The 17,891-nt window shown below is 32.2% G+C and overlaps 2 protein-coding genes across 2 annotated transcripts; both read left to right on the forward strand.

Moving 5' to 3' along the window:
* Positions 1-6,170: 6,170 nt before the first annotated feature.
* LOC117926977 (lysM domain receptor-like kinase 3) lies at positions 6,171-12,722 on the forward strand. The gene is made up of 11 exons (XM_034846321.1): positions 6,171-6,917; positions 7,795-7,828; positions 8,078-8,232; positions 8,645-8,847; positions 9,450-9,539; positions 10,127-10,220; positions 10,309-10,460; positions 10,542-10,633; positions 11,547-11,685; positions 12,033-12,131; positions 12,227-12,722. Exons 1-11 carry the CDS (start codon positions 6,302-6,304, stop codon positions 12,389-12,391), a joined length of 1,839 nt encoding a protein of 612 aa, XP_034702212.1. The 5' UTR covers positions 6,171-6,301; the 3' UTR covers positions 12,392-12,722.
* A 2,650-nt stretch (positions 12,723-15,372) lies between these two features.
* LOC117927024 (ribonuclease 3-like protein 3) lies at positions 15,373-17,330 on the forward strand. Its single transcript, XM_034846391.1, has 3 exons — positions 15,373-15,892; positions 16,581-16,727; positions 16,842-17,330. The coding sequence occupies exons 1-3, from the start codon at positions 15,503-15,505 to the stop codon at positions 17,166-17,168; spliced, it is 864 nt and encodes a 287-aa protein (XP_034702282.1). The 5' UTR covers positions 15,373-15,502; the 3' UTR covers positions 17,169-17,330.
* The last annotated feature ends 561 nt before the right edge of the window (positions 17,331-17,891 follow it).

Raw genomic sequence — 17,891 nt, forward strand, 5'->3', positions numbered from 1 at the left:
TGCTCTAACAAATTGTGATATTCATTTTAGCCTTATTCTGATTTAGCCTTATTCTGATTTACATCTATACAAGTTTTCAAATGCAGATTAGGCAAGTAGTTTGGATTATGAAAGGTCCATAAATGGCTACTATAACTACTTGGGAAATAACTTAATTCAGTGGAGTTCAAAAAAAAAAAAAAAAATAGAAGATAGTGGCTTGTTCCAACATAGAATTTTAGTATAGATATTTGGCTCCAACTTCAACTAAAATTATTTGGCAATAACAATTATTTAAAGAATATGGTATACAATTGACTTAGTGTTCAATTCTTTGGTGTGATAATATTAGTGTTGGATCATTAGCTTCAAACCATGTGTTTCATGCAAGAACTAAACAGATAGAAATATATGTACACTTCATAAAAGAAAAAGTCCTCAATAAGGAATTTGATGTTAGGTACATGCCCCCACAAAGCAAAAGGTAGTAGATACATCAACAAAAGCTTTATTCCGCACAAACCATTTTGAAAATTTATGAAGCAAGCTTAATATAATTTCATCTCATTTAAGCTTGAGGGAGAGTGTTAAATAGAACTATTACCATCTCTCCAATTAGTTTAGAATAATTGTTAAGTTGTTATATTTTCATTGAGACCACATATGAGTGTCATCCTCACCAAGGATTAGAGTAAGGATAATAAAAGTATATTAAAAAGGGTTATTTGGTTAAAAGTGCCAAAATAAGGTGGTATTTGGAAAAATTGACCTCTGTCTTTTTAAAACATGAAGAATGACCCTTTTGGACTAAATTACCCCTAAAAAAAAAAAAACCTTTGAAATTCAAAAGAGCAGAAAGGAAGAGAAAGAGAACAAACCAAATGTTCTTTCTTGAATGGTAGACTACAATGCACACTATGGTCTTTTGATATATATATAAATATATTTTGCAGATTTGCGTATTGTTGTTGATTATCTGTGTAAAATGATTCTAAAAGGTTATTCATTTGATTGAAGTGTGATTTTTTTTTTCTCCAGTTTATGAAAAAAAAAAAAAAAAGAACGAAACGAAATGGAAAAGAACTAAAAAAGATCTTGAAAAAAAAAACCTTTGAAATTCAAAAGAGCATAAATGAAGAGAAAGAGAACAGACCAAGGGTTCTCTCTTGAATGGTAAACTACAACGCACTCTATGGTCTTCTGATATATATATTATTGTGCATATTTGTGTATTGTTGTTGATTATCTATGTAAAAGGATTGTAAAAGGTTGTTGTTGATTATTCAAATATATTTATATATTTCTATGCAATTTCAGGTTGGAAAACCGAGTAACGAGTCATATACTGCAACAATGGGAAATGAAACAACATTGGACTTCAAATCAAAGTTAGAAAAAATTGAGACATCGAGGAAAGATAATGATAAGGAGGCTTTGAAGGATGACCCACCTGATGCAACAATAGTTCATGTTTTCCCACATCAACTATCACCGAATATCTTTAAGCGAAGAAGAAAGGTAAAGAAATCTCATCTACTACAACACCTATTTACAGATCTCACAAAGAGAAGCAAGTTATAAATGAGTAAGATTGACATAACATCATCAATTTTTGATCCATTGCAGCCACCATCAATGGAGGCAAATGTGGATTATACAGATATATTAATGATGAGATTGAGGAAGAGTAAGTTATCTATAATATTGATTCATTTTTTTTTTTTTATGTAATTTATGAAGTTGACAAATGGTTTATTTCCTTATATGACATAAAGGTTTGAAGTGAACATCGAGTATACAGAGGTGGACCAAAAATGGTTTCAGAAAATAATACTTCCTGGAGAATGACTCAGTGACTCAGTTTGTAATTGTTGCCTACATTATTCAATAATATACAGAATTTGTTGGATTGCTAATTATTATTCCTTATAATTTTCAGTATATTGATGTCACTTTATACTTTTTTTTTGGAAAAGGAGGATACTAAACTCTGATGTGTTTACACAAAAATTCACTATCACTGACACATTATTTTGGGTATGCATATTAGTGCATTTTAACTTTGTTTTTAAAGTTATATTCACCACTTTCGATTATTTTTTCCTTATGTAGCAAAAAGTAGATAGCTGCTGGAGGATGAATCAAAAGACATGGAATAAATACATTTTACCGGAAGAAGACATCCTCATCGATTATGCCATGGGTCTTTATCCTAGGCCTTCTTTGAAATGGTCTGAGGTTGATGTCATATATGTTCCTAGCAATCTAAGGAACACACATTGGGTACTGGGAGTTGTCCACCTTCGTAGTAGGAGGATTTACATTTATTACTCCTTAAAGTCAATTAACAACCCAATAGATTGAAAACACTCGTCACACCCATAGCAATGTTGTTACCACGTATCTTAAGTGCTACAAAATACTATGGGGAGAATGGTGACCCCAATAGTGAACGTGCATGGGACATTGAGAGATTGAACAACATTCCACAACAAAAAAAATGAGCAAATACAATATTTTCCATGCCAACACACATATTTCATTATATATACAATAATATTTAACATTGCTAACATCACATTTTTTGTGTTCATGCAGTGGTGATTGTGGTATGTTTTTTTATCAAATTTACAGAATACCTGATGCACAAGCATCCAATGGATGCACTAATAGGCGAGCGAATGGATTGGTTTCGTGAGAAAATGGTAGTGAAGTTATTTTTCCATAAAAAAACTTCCTATGTGATCCTACTATTGTAAATGGATTGTAATTGGATAGTGGAAGATGTTTCTATGTAATGACATTGAAATTTTTTGTTTAGCAAATTCCTATGTTATAGCACGTATTTAAATAATTACATGTTTTTCATACATCCAAAGAAATGAATGGTTGCAATTTTTTTATTGTTTATTTTTTATAAATGTGACTATGTATGATTGTTAACAAATTTGAATTTATTGTAGTAAGCATAATAATAGAAACTTATATTTCAATATAGAACTCATATTTTTTTTTTCTCAAACTTAATGAGTGTTAAGTTACTTGTAAAAGAAACTTAACGCTAGTGCAGTTCAGGTGAACATCCTCAATTAAAACTTAACTTCTACTAAGTTATTTATTAAAAAAACTTAACTTCAGTTTAGTTTAGGACATTTGTTTTAATTCAAACTTAACGAGTGTTAAGTTACTTGTAACTTACACTTGACCCTAATGCAATTCAGGTGAGTATCCTCAATTAAAACTTAACTCTTACTATGTTCTTTATTAAAAAAAACTTAACTACGGTTAAGTTTAGGACATTTGTTTTAATTCCTACATGAGGAAAAACTTTTGCATAGCTTTTTCAATGTTGTTACGATGATCTGAAACCACCATGAGATCCAACATGGCTAATTGCTCTATGCAATTTTTTTAGGAACCATTCTCAAGAAGCATCATTTTCAGAATCACCAATTTCGAAACATAAAGAGTATATCTGATTGTTTCCATCCTTACATGCAGCAACAAACAAAGTTCCTAAATACTTTGCCTTCAAAAATGTTCCATCGATTGTAATGACAAGCCTTATTGATGTACGAAACCTAGAAATACATGCACCAAGAGCCATAAAAGAAATACTTAAATTGATTGTCGTGGTCAATAACTATATCAGTAATGGTGCCAGAATTTTTTTGCTCCAACACATAACAATAAGATGGTAAAACACTATAGGACTCATCTGGTGATCCTCTAATAGAACTTAGAGCAAATTCTCTAATTCTCCATGCCTTATCATAGCTTATCCTCACACCGAACTTGTTTCGAATATCAGCTACAATGTCTTTTGGGCGATATTGACGACCAACCCCTTGATATATTTCTCTTATGCTTTCACCAATCAACCAACTACTTGCATGACTATGATCATGGGATATCATATCCAAGCTACAAGTGTGTGTTGAATGATATTTCCTTATTTGAAATAGATCAGAATTTCCCAACTTGATTGCACGAAGTCGCCACTTGCATTCTTTATCAACACATCCAACAGATAATAACTTGGTCGAAGATTTTAATGTTTTGAACTGAAACTTTCTTTTCAAAGCAATCATACACAACTTCTTCTATTATTCTTTCTTATTGGAGTATATTTGGTGCTCTTCCATGTAGTCATCACCAGTTTCACTATAACCAACTATAAATGGTTCTTCTATGCTCTTTTCTGCATGACTTTCATATTCCATTACTGCCTTTTCCATTACATCAATTTTCATTACTTGGCTATCCTTGTTCGGGTTAACATTCATTCCACCATCTTCATCATCCTTGTTCATATTAAAGTAATTAGAATCAAAACAATTAAGTGGATCATAGCTCAACCTTGTTCTATTTTCATCATCAAAACCACTCAAAGATTCACTACTATTTATGAATATCGGGTCCATATTGATTTCTTTCTCAACCCCAGATAAAGTATGAGAGCCAAAATCAATGTTGATGATTGATTCATACCCATGATTGCCACTTCTTTTCTCTATTGTGATACATAATGGAACTGTCAACTTACCATCAATACAATTTAAACGAATGAAAATTTTCATATCCCCATCATCTCTTAGCTTTATAAGAGTGGATGGAAAATTGTCATTGAATACATACTTCATCGAAAGATTGTGCTCTGTTGGATTTACTTTCAAAATGTGACAAACAATCTTCAATAATTCTTCATATGTTGTAGTCTTCTTAAGTTCAATACCTTTACCTTGGCAACCTTCAAAGTAGTACATGTTTCCATTTTGCACCCAATCTTCTTCATACAAAAGCATTATTCTCACTTCATCGATCACTGTAACAAAAATAAATAAATAAATAAATTGAATTATCGATGCAAAAAAATAATATTAAAATAGTAGTTATTTGGATAAGTAACTCAATCCCGCAAAGTTGTCGATTAACATGTTGAACTGTACTCAACTATCTTCAAGTTTTATATATAAAGAACTTAAAACTAGTTACGTCCAGTTTTTACATGTTAAATACGAACTTTACTCTTTTCATACTAATCTTTTTAACAAAAAAATTTCACTCATGTTTACTCTAAAAAAAAATTTCACTCATTTTTACTCTAAAATTTTCATTTTTTTCCCTACAACCAAATAATGTTGAGAATAGCAAAACTAAGGTAATTTTTTTCCCCAAATGGGTTTATATACCTTCATTCGACCTCGCCATATGTTTTTCTTTAAATCTGCTTTGCTTCTATTACCTCAGTTTTGATGGTGGGTTGCAGTAATGGTGTATAGGGACGTACTCACAATGTTAGTGAGAGATATGCAGATAGATGTAGTACCGATGAGAAAGGCTAAAATGTTTTGCTTTTGGAGAGATATCATGTCCTTGGTGGGAGATCTTACTTTTCTCTGTTTCTTTACTCTTTTTTGCTTATCTTCACTCAATTTTATTGATGGGTTACAGAGATTGTGTATAGGGATGTACTCACAGTGTTGGTAGGAGAAATGTAGTATCAATGAGAGAGGTAAAACTAAAGTTTCCTACTTTTGGAGGGATATCATATATCTGGTAGAGATCTTATGTGTTTTTAGAGGGAAATAAATAAGGGTAAAAATGTCCAAATTAGGTCATCTCTCAAAACAATTAACTGGTGAAGTTACTTTTATAATTTTACCTTTATTTTAAGTCACCTATCCAAATAACCCTATTAAAAATAAAATAAAAATTCTAATTAAAAAAATTATTAATTCAAAATGATGCAATGAATATCTACAAATAAATAAATAAATAAATAAATTGTTAAAAAAATAATATGCCTATTGAATCCATATTTTATAAGCTTAATTTTTTTTAAAAAAAATTAATAATTTAACATAATATCAATGCTAGTTATCATTTTTTTCTTTAGTAAGTTACTTTATTTAAAACATCTTTTTAATTATTTTATATACTAATAAATATTCTTAAATTAGGGAGGAAAAAAAAAAAAAAAAGATAAAGAAGTAGTGATGATAAATCATGATTTTTAAAGAAAGTTGGAAGAGGAAAGCATAGGGCTTGATTGCTTGAATCTACTGCTAGGTCAGACTGCAGAGAAAAGGACAGCAACTAGGACATAGATTAAGCTTGAAAATGGCGGATTCTCCACGTCATAATCTTCGCCAATCATTCTACAGTGACCATTACTTTAATTTACCCACCCCAGGGAAAAAAAAAAAAAGGGAGAAGATTCAGTCAACGGTCCAAAAATCAAACCATTCATTTCATCTGATAATTGTTTGACGGGAACACAAGACATCTCGATTACGGTTTCTGGTTCTAGGGTTTTCAAATGAAACAGAAGGTGGGTTTAGGGTTTTTTGTACTGCTCTCCGTTTTCTGTGCAGTTGATTCACAGTGCAGTCGCGGCTGTCATCTTGCTCTGGGCTCATACTATGTCTGGCAAGGTTCCAACCTCACTTTTATCTCTGGGCTATTCCAAACAACGATTTCTGAAATTCTCAGCTACAACTCACAAATCGCTAATCAAGATAGTGTTGAAGCCGATACCAGAATCCGCGTGCCTTACTCCTCATGTGATTGCATCAATGGAGAATTTCTGGGCAAAGTGTTCAACTACACGGTGCAGTCCGGTGATACGTACGATCTTGTTGCGGAGACATACTATTCAAATCTGACCACTTCGGCGTGGTTGCAGAACTTCAATAGCTATGACGCCAATCGAATTCCTGATACGGATGCTTATCTGAATGTGACTTTAAATTGTTCTTGTGGCAATAGCACCGTTTCCAAGGATTATGGGTTGTTCTTGTCCTACCCGCTTCGCCCAGAGGATAATTTGACTTCGGTTGCAGAGTCAGAGGGTTTGAATGCTTCCTTGTTGCAGAGTTACAATCCGGATTCGAATTTTAGTGCTGGGAGTGGGCTTGTTTACATTCCTACTAAAGGTGATTTCCTGTTTTGATTTGCAAGTTTGTTGATGCATAGTAGAATGGAACCTGGAAGCTATGATGTCAATGATAGTTTTGTTTGTATATCAATTGGAGCCATGAATGTTTTCGGAGTTGAGAAACTGAATGCCGGGTTTGTGGAATTCAGTTTAAATCAGCTCAAAAAATAATAGGGTTCACTAGGAACTTTCCATGATCCAGATTTGATTATAGTGTGGATTATTGAGTTTCCGTAAGTTTCGAATTTGGAACCGGCATTATTGTTAGATGCTTCATAATTGAGCGATGAACAGAAATGAGGGGTGTGCCTGGTGCGAGGCACAGTTTGGAATTTTTGTTAATATGGGTTTATGCAAATTTGAAGTCAGTTATGGATAATGGAGCAGCTCAGTATTTTGGGTGAGCTGGGTTGAACCACTGAAATGAACAACAAAATAAGTAGATTGCAAATTAGGTAGGTGCAGATCATGCCAGGAAACTTTATCCTTTTTTTCAGTTCAACATTTGAAATGATTGACACTCATTTTATCTTTGACACCATTTCAATATGTTCATGTGGTTTTTCCCCGGTCATTTAAAGACAGATCATGCAGGGGTATCAACAAAATATCGTGTTTTTACTTCTACTATCATTTTTTTTCCTTCTTTAATAATTCTAGTGGTGATCCCATTTGTGATGGACACATGTTTAAATATTATAGAAAATATCAATAATTTATTTTCATGTTTCAGTTCTAGATCCTAACAAAGGCAATTATCACAATATTGCAAAGTAACTAATTAAATTTGATGTGGTGGGAGTGATGCTAAGTTGTCATCATATGCTATAAATTGCTAGGATGTTGCCTCACTGATTTTATCAATTAATTTGCAGATACCAGTGGAAGCTATCGGGCCCTGAAATCCAGGTAACTTCTCTTACTACCACTTTGAAGTGCTCGCAAACTAACCTATAGTACTTGTTTCATCTCAGAACCTATTATAAATTTAACATCTATATCTGTTTTTTTACCCTTTTGCAGCACAGGTGATTTCCTCTTTTCTGCATACTGGTTCGGTGATGATTGTCTTCATTTTTTATTCTTGGATAGATGTTAGATGATTACTTGGAAAGTTTAGTGCTACTCTAAGCTTTTGGTTTTCGTTTATATAAGCAGGATAGCAGGTGGTGTGATTGCTGGCATATCTATAGCAGCAGTAGTAGGAGTGCTGTTATTGACAGTTTGTATATATATTGGATTTTACAGAAAGAGGAAGATGAAGGAAGCAGCATTGCTTCCAACTGAAGAACAGTCTCTTCAACCTGGTCATGGTACTTGTTTCTTATTTGTCTCCCCTTTTTTGCCCCTTTTGTTTGTTTGTTTGTTTGTTTAGTTGTATCTGTAAATGAACAAGTACTTCATGGATATGCTTGGGCAATAATGCCTTTCAAGCTTTTATTCTAATTTCTATCTCTTGGGGAAGTACTATAGATCAACTTTAGATAAGTTGATAAATTTTATCCAACCATTTGATGCAGTTCCATTGTCTACGTAACTAGATGTCTCAAGTTTATTCTTAAGTTTATACTTGTGCTCATTTCTTTTTCTTCAAATTTTAATATATGTTCAATTTGACATGGTGTAACTATCTGGTTATTTTCTTCTAATGCCTGGCTGATTTGTATCCTTTAATGGAATATGGTGATTTCACTGATGAATTTTTTTCCTCTCTTTTGGGTTTAGGTCCTGGAATTGCTTCAGATAAAGCTGTAGAATCAACAGGTCCTGCTTTTGGTTCTTCTGCAGGTCTTACAGGCATTACTGTGGACAAATCAGTGGAGTTCTCATATGAAGAACTTGCTAAGGCTACTGATAATTTTAATTTGGCTAATAAGATTGGTCAAGGTGGCTTTGGATCTGTTTACTATGCAGAGCTGAGGGGCGAGGTTTGTGGTGATGCCTGTTATCACTTGTCATAAAAGACAATGAATTCTAGGAGAAAAGTCATACATGCTATGCTATGCCAGTGGAATATTTTATGTTAGTTGTGTAGTTAGCTATCCGAGTTTCTTGCAATAAGAGCTCAACAGGTTTATACAAATTCAGTCCTACCCTATCATGTAGTGTTCTGTGATTTCAAATTAGACAATTGCAGGGGTCCTTCTAGATTAGAGAATATAAACAAGAATATATCATCTATTGGATTGGTAGCCATAAATAGCCCAGACAAAGATATAATGTGATGCTCAGAAATCTGGGTGGATGGGTCTTGCACCAGTAGCCAACAAGCATATTATTGAACACAACTTTGTTGAAGTATATTTGAGAGTTCCAAGTGATTACTGCTTTTAACATGCACATTGAATGCATGAAGATGACTTCACATTATGATGTGTTGGTAACTTCTGATGTTAAATATCCATATTTCTTCACTTGACACACAAGTATAATCATCATGTCATGTTCACTTCTGATGTTAAATGTCTATATTCCTTCTCCTCTGACACCTTCTCCCCTCCCCTCTCCCCCTCCTCACTCTTTAATGCAGAAAGCTGCAATCAAGAAGATGGATATGCAAGCATCAAGAGAATTTCTTGCTGAATTAAAAGTTTTGACACATGTGCATCACCTAAATTTGGTATTACACTTCCTTCTCTTAAAACAGTTGGATTTTTATGAAACAGCTTGATTTTATTTGTCCTTAAAAGAATTTAGTGCTGTTGTGATGCTTTATGTTAATCAATATCGCTTGAATTTTCACCAGCTTGTAGTTTGTAGTATCTTAGCATTATCACATTGTTAACTTCCTTTTGGATGTTTTTGTTTATCTTTTATGATGTAGATGTACCCTCAAAATGTTGCATATTTATTATAATCATCACTTTATGTTGATCCTGGATTAAGTCTTTGAGTCCAAAGGTATGATAGTCAGCTTAATATGTCCTGGAATGAAACATGGCACCGACCATTCCCTTTACATCAATTTGATATCAGGTATACACACACACACATACATATGCGGCTCTGTTTGAGTGCTATAATATAAGATAAATATCTAGTATTTGTTGCAGGGAAATATTTTGGTTGCTCAACTATCTCCATAGTTATTGTTGTGGGGTTATACAGTAACGGTGTGCTTTCCTTGCCTGAATGTCATTGGAAGGCCTGATTGTTGTTCACTTCAACAGTTATGTATCTCTATTAATATATATTATAATATTGCAGGTGCGCTTGATTGGATATTGTGTTGAGGGTTCTCTTTTTCTAGTCTATGAATACATTGAGAATGGCAACTTAAGCCAACATTTGCGTGGCTCAGGTGGGAGTACAACATGTACATGATGAAAATCTTTTCTGGTAGTTCTGCATTCAAAGAAATCATAATGATCACTTTTATCTTTTTCCAGGAAGGGACCCATTGCAATGGTCTAGTAGGGTTCAAATTGCCCTTGATTCAGCAAGAGGTCTTGAATATATTCATGAGCATACTGTTCCTGTGTATATCCATCGTGATATTAAGTCAGCAAATATACTGATAGATAAGAATTTCCATGGAAAGGTTCAGCCAATTCCTCTACCCTTATTATCAGACATGTGAATTCTATGTTCACATTATTTTACTGAAAAATTTGTTTTGCAGGTTGCAGATTTTGGACTAACAAAATTGACTGAAGTTGGGAGTTCATCACTACCCACACGTCTTGTGGGTACATTTGGATACATGCCACCAGAGTAAGATGGCTTTTGTTTATTTGTTTTGTGAAAGAATATTGAACTCAGTAATTATGATAGGTTTTGGGTGTTCTGGGAGATTGAAGTGGCAACAAAAAACAATTTGAGCTCACTGGTTGATCATTCTGGACACTATTAATACATCTCCCCCACTACAAATTATGACCAATAGGAGCCTTGAAATCATGACTGTATCTCCAAACTTTCACCATATACCTAGCAGCAAGTGTGTAAACCTGCTGATAAGCTGGATTTAGTAACAAACCCATTAATGGCACCTAGTAACTTGCCATATAAAAATGAAATGTTCTTATGAGAGCCTATGTTTAAGTTTCTGGGCAGGGAGTCCCTTTGAGATGAATTGGAGTTTGATTTTGTTGTTCTGGGTCAGAATAATTGTTAATTTTTAAATAAGTGGACACATCAGGGAGGACAAATCTGGTAGCAATACATGGAAGAAAAGTATGGAAAGCAAAAGAACGTAGTAAAATAAAGTTAGAAATTTGTTTGGTGAAGTAAGAATGATTGGCCTGTGAAAACTTTAAGAGTATGTTTTATCAATGAGAAAACTTACAGGAAGAACTTAAGGGAAGAAATTGAGTTACGCATTCCCTTAGAAATGCTTTGAAACGTGACTTGTGGTTGTGGTTCTATTTGCATGTTTCTCCATTGTTTTTAGGTTGTTTCAAATTTCTCCACATGCAACTAATTTAAATATGAGAGAAAAAGGAAGCTTCAGAGCAGAATTCTTTTTTTAAAATTAGAAGGAAACACTTCCTTCTATGTAGCATGGTGGGCAGTTGGTGGTGGGGTTCAGATGAGAGTGGGCTGGAGGAAGAGAGTCAAAATTTTGCGTTGGCTATATTTATTTATTTGTGTATAATACTAATTGAGTCAGTGCACTTGTTTGCAGATACGCTCAATATGGTGACGTCTCTCCCAAAGTAGATGTATATGCTTTTGGGGTTGTCCTTTATGAACTTATTTCTGCCAAGGAAGCTGTGGTCAAGGAAAATGGTTCTGTTGCTGAATCAAAGGGCCTTGTGGCTTTGGTAAATTTTCTTTACTAACCCTACTTTACTGATTAATCAAGAGTGGTGAGAAGATGGGCTCAGACTTTCTTAGCTTTAGGTCTTTCAAATTGAATTTGTTTCAATCTAAACAAGCCAAATTCCTTTGCTCAGACTTTCTTAGCTTTAGGTCTTTCAAATTGAATTTGTTTCAATCTAAACAAGCCAAATTCCTTTCACTGTAATTCTGAACTTTCCCAATTCTTGATCAACCAGCTTTTAACTTGCATTGGGCTAATGGCAGCCTCTGCCCATCTGATAACTACTCAGAATTTGCCCTTGAAAATACAACCTTGCACTGATTTGTATCATACTTGCATGTTCTACAGTTCGAGGATGTGCTAAATAAGCCAGATCCACGAGAGGACCTTCGCAAACTAGTTGACCCTAGGCTTGAAGATAACTACCCACTCGACTCTGTGCGCAAGGTGAATTCATTTCTTACAAAGAGAAAAAAAAAATTGAAGCTTTGTTTTAATAATTCTAATTTAAATAAAATTTATGGTGATAATTTTGGTTGCAGATGGCCCAACTTGCCAAAGCATGCACCCAGGAAAATCCTCAGCTAAGACCAAGCATGAGAACCATCGTGGTTGCCCTAATGACTCTTTCATCCTCAACAGAGGACTGGGATGTTGGTTCCTTCTACGACAACCAAGCCCTCGTCAATCTAATGTCTGGAAGGTAGAAACTGAATATCCACAATACTTCACCATTTTTCCTTCTGAAACACTCAAATTAAGCTGTTCCAGATCATCATTGTAAATGTGTATAGTCGAGAATTAAGGGCGGACCATGTAAATTTATTTATTGATCGATGAACAAATCAGTGAAAGCCATGGAAGGATATTGTATGCCTACAATACCCTAGTAGAATAATATTCAGCTTTTTCATGTTAAAGCAGAAGCCATAGAACAGAAGAGAAGTCTGTAATTCCTTGTATTTGTTTCATGGTGAGACCACCATTGGTGTGAAAGAATAATATCATGATTTTCCAAGTCATGGACTGTTTGGATGAGTATGCTGTCATTCTGTTCAGATGGTTTGAGTTGTTGCAGCTTGCAGGTACTTTGAACGGTGACACTGAGTGAATGTGTCATCATTATTTTGCAAACTGGAAGAAGGGTTTATCATCTCTTCTAAGTATTATCAGTTATTTGAATTTCTTATAATTATTTATTTATTTATTTATTTTTATTTTTATAATCCAATAATCTGATATGGCCAAGTCCTTGAGGGTCGAACCTCCCCACAACAATCAATACTAGGTAATAAATTTAGGGTATTATAAATGACATAATTCGAACCCATATATCGCTTATTGAGGCAACTGAGATATCCTGGCATACCCTTTTGGTAATTTCTTCCTTCACTTCTGGGTTTAACTTTTTTTTTTCTTTTTTGCTTCATTTATTTGATTTTATGGTGTAGATATAATTTGTTCCATCATTAACCTCCATGTCATCCTATAATTCATAGCATAAAGTGGGTTTCTTAAAGCACAACAAAAAAAAAAATGGTAATTTACATTAATTTTGGTGCACTTTTCAATAATTATTAAATAAATACAATTTATAAGTTATATAAATTTAGGCTTCATTTGGTTAAAAAAAATACTAACAAATAAAAATAAAATATTAAAAAAATGATTTATATATTTTAAAATTATTTAATGAAGAAAAATATAAAAATAATTTATTAACTTTAAATATATTATTTTATTTTATTTTATTATATTTTTCTTTTCTATTTTTTTACCTTGCATCTTCCCCCAAAATTTATGAGACCCATTTCTCTTGTTTGTTTTTATTATGAAAAATATGAATGAAAATCAAATATGAAAATATACGACGAAATCATGATCCGGTGATGAAAATATAAAAAAAAGAAAATTATATTACAATTCAATAAATAAAAATAAAAAATTCAATAAATAATAATAACATCAAATCAATCATATGATCATAGCAAAGTTAGCATGTCATGTGTGTCAAGTTTAATTTAATTCAAGTAGATGGATTCCACTGTTCTTATCCTTTTTTACAAGAAAGATCTTCAATTCAATAGGGTTATATTCTTAATTGACAGAGACAGAACCCAGAGGGAAGAGCAGGCATAAATGCAGTGCCCACCGCCAAACATGCCCTAACCATTGACTTGGTCACACTCAAAAGCAATTGAAATTGGCTCATTGGGTTGGGCCTCGGTCCATTCCTTAAACCATAAACCACGGTTTGACTCTCCATTCAAACTTGGCCCCAAAGCTGTTGTTTTCTAAATTCAATGCTATAAGCTCTTCTCAAGTGCTTTTGCTTTTCTAGAACGTCACCCTCCTTTTTTCTTTCTTCCCTTTCTTCTTTCTTTTCAAACCTACCTAAATAATATCTACCGGCGGATACGCTTCCATTCATCATTCATTTTAAAATTAGATCCTGGATGAATATTTTTTTTTTAAAATAAAACTATTATCCTTTAATTCTTTTATCCACTTCATATTCAAAGAGAGAGAAAAAAAATAGATATGATGGCATTAACAAAAATAATCAGATAAAATTGGGATAAGGTTGGAAATGTTTTCTATTGGAATTATAAAATAAAAATCTATTTAAAATTTTGAAATATTTCTAATTTGTTTTTAATTATTTTTAAATATGTTTTAAAAATAATTTTTTATTTTTATTATTATTGGTGTTTGTATAATTATTTTTTAAATAATCTAAAAAAATTAAAAGATATTATTTGAAAATACTTCTTTTCTATTTTCCGTTGTTAAATATGTAAAATAACTAAAAAATATATTTTTTAAAATATCTAATTTCTATGTTTTTTTTTCTCCTTAAGCATATTTTTCTATTTTAAAAAATAATACTTTATTTCTATCTTTCACTTGTCAAACATGTTTTTTTTTTTTTTTTTTGCAAAGAATTAAAAAGTCTTTTCGAAAACAATTATCAAATGGGTTCATGATTTTCTTCTTTAATAAAATTTCTAAAAAATGATAAAAATAAATAGAATTTAAGAGTATTAGAATATAATTCTTTATTTTTGTGAGAAAAAAATAATAGGATAAACATATTTTTATTTTATTAAAATTTTCAAAAATATTAAATTCAATTATATAATAATAATAATTTCTAATTTTGTCATTTTACTATTAATATTGAAGTTATCTCATACTTGCTTATAAGTCAAAATTAGTCCATACATAATCCAAATATATTTTATTATTTTTCATTATATTTTCCCACAACCCATGAACAAAAATTGAAATATCATATCTTTTATACATAAATTATGTATCAAAATTTTATGAAAAAAAAAAAAACCTTTTATAGATGCTTATTACTAAGTTTATGTGTATCATCCAAAATTTTCAATATAACAATTATTTTCCTTTTAAATTAAATTTCATATGCTACAATCCATGCACATACCAAATAATAATTTTTAAAAAATAAAAACCAAATCTATCCTTTATTAGAAAATCTTGAAAGCAACCACCCTCACACTTCCTCCTTATAATTATAATAATAATAATAATAATAATAATAATTATTATTATTATTATTATTATTAGAAAATAAACCTTAGCCAAAAAAGAAAGTCAACCTATGTGGCTATATTCATATCTCATCAACACCCACAGCTTCACCTCATTTCCAGAAGTGTTTCTTTCCTTCTTGGATTCCAGTACCTACAATTACTTTCGATACAACCCCTATAAATATAAAGAAAAAAAGTTCAAAAGCACAACTTCCACCCCTTCCCACCGCGTCTTCGCTGCATTCTCCCACCGCCATGGAACCACACCCGCAGAAACCAAGAGGAGAGGGCGAAACTGAGTCATGCGCCGACTCATACGAGAGTGCTGAGTCGTTCCCTAGTCTTGAAGGAGTCGAGCAGATTCTGGGATACTCCTTCACGAACAAGAGGTTGTTGGAAGAGGCTTACACTCATGCGTCTTGCCAGAAGAACCAGTTCTCGTATGAACGATTGGAGTTCATGGGTGACTCAGTTCTGAGTCTGCTGATAACAAAAGAACAGTTCTTCCTGTACCCGGATCTCCAGCCCGGGCGTTTGACTCGTCTCCGCTCCGCAAACGTCGACAAGGAGAAGCTCGCTCGTGTCGCCCTCAAGCATGGCCTTCATCGGTTTTTGCGCCACAAGAAGCCCAAGATCGAGCAACAAGTATTTTCTTGAACCTTTCCTAGGGTTTAGTTCTATTTTTATTTTTATTTTCTTATTCTTATTTTTAAATTTCCATTAGAAAGTGTTTTCATAACAATTTATTTTATATGTTTTTAAAATATGTTTTATAATATACAAACGTTTTCATATTTTTTGTTTTCAAGAATAGAAAATTATTCTTAAAATTATCGAACAAATCTTATATTTATATTTTTTTGAAAAACAAAAGATAGTGATTTAGGATATAATTAAACAAATAAAATAAAGATTAAATATAATAACGATGGATGAGTATATTGAGGATAAGGTTCTAATTTTAAAGCTTCGAGCTAATACACTTAGACATAGACTTCTACGATATTACAATTTATGGGTAATTATGCTTTTAATAATTAATTTATAATTGCAATTATGTTCTTAATTTTTTTCTTTGTGCCAACAAGTAGGAAAATTTTAGTTAATTAACCAAAATTTTTACATAAATTTTCTTTATGTTGTTAATGATGGTTTAGCTGAAAATGATTTGGTCATGAATTTGAATGATTTTACTTTTGGGTTCTCAAGAAGAACATTAGCAACAATGAAAATGGGCTTGGGTTGTTGATGCCCATTTGGTATCCTCAAGTGCCATCTTCATTTTTCATTTTTAATTTTAATTTTGCAGTAATAATTGGTAAAATTTGTACAGATTTATGAATTTGCTGAAGCAATTAAGGAATACCCATTGCACTCAAATGGTCAAATTGAAGTGCCAAAGGTTCTTGCTGATGTGGTTGAATCAACCATTGGAGCTGTCTTTGTTGACTGCAACTGTTCAGTGGATACAGTTTGGAAGGTATTATTATTATTATTACAGTCAAGTTCATATTTATAAATATAAATTCTTTTAATTTTATAAAAAAAATAATAGTAATAATAATAACTATTTGGGTGGTTCGGGTGGTTGCAGGTGTTCAAGGGGTTGTTGGAGCCCATGATAGTCCCAGAAACTCTGAAAGTACACCCAGTAACAGAGCTGAATGAGAGATGCCAGAAGAGGGGACTGAAGCTTGAGTTCAAGGATTCATGGCAAAGAAGAGGAGACATTGACTTCTACATAGAGGACTACTTTGCAGGGAGAGGTGAGTACCCTTTGAGAAAGGACATTGCTCTCAACAGGGCTGCCAAAGCTGCATTGAATAACATTGACAGGATCCTCAAAAATGTTGAGAACCCCACCTTGATGATGAAGCTCAGGAGTAGGTGGAGGAAGGTTTTGAAATTTGTATATGGATGATGACCCCTTTTTTTTTTTTGTTCATACGTTGTTCTAAAGTCCCATATTGAGTCAATGATGTATTTTTCATTTCATTGTCATTGAAGTATAGGGATATGTTGTTGCTTGTTATACTTATACCCACGGGGATGGAAATGGAAATATGTTTTCTTTGTTGCCAAACAAGGATTTATTTGGTTTTGTTGACAAATATGAATAATAATAATAATAATAATCAATCAAAGCCAAATTGGTGAAGTTGTAAACATTAATCACCAAAGGTTGGGGATGTTAAGCATTTATTATAGTATGGTGGGGAGAGAAATATATGGGAATTTTTAATTGAAATGGATAAGATAATTCTTAAATAAGAAACATATTTTTTGTTTTGAAAACATTAAATATGATTCTTTTTTAACAAAAATACCATTTATTTCACATTAAGGTCGTGTTTAAAACGCGGGAATGGAGAAATAGAGAAAAGAAATGGAAATCGATTTCATAAGAAATGGAAATCGATTTCATCTCTTATTCAATAGATCATTTTTAAGAAATTAATAGAAATAAAAAAAAAAAGTGATTTAATTAAAAGGGTAATTGAAAACTCAATTTTGAAAATCTAATATTCTATCATTTTTTTGTCATATTTTAACAAAAATATTCTTATTCTTTTCTTACAAAAATAATAATTTCTTTTAAAAGTACATGTAAATATTTAAAATAATTAATGACATTGATATAAAA

The sequence above is a fragment of the Vitis riparia genome, chromosome 12 (genome assembly GCF_004353265.1).
Source record: "Vitis riparia cultivar Riparia Gloire de Montpellier isolate 1030 chromosome 12, EGFV_Vit.rip_1.0, whole genome shotgun sequence".
In the NCBI taxonomy this organism is placed as follows: domain Eukaryota; kingdom Viridiplantae; phylum Streptophyta; class Magnoliopsida; order Vitales; family Vitaceae; genus Vitis; species Vitis riparia.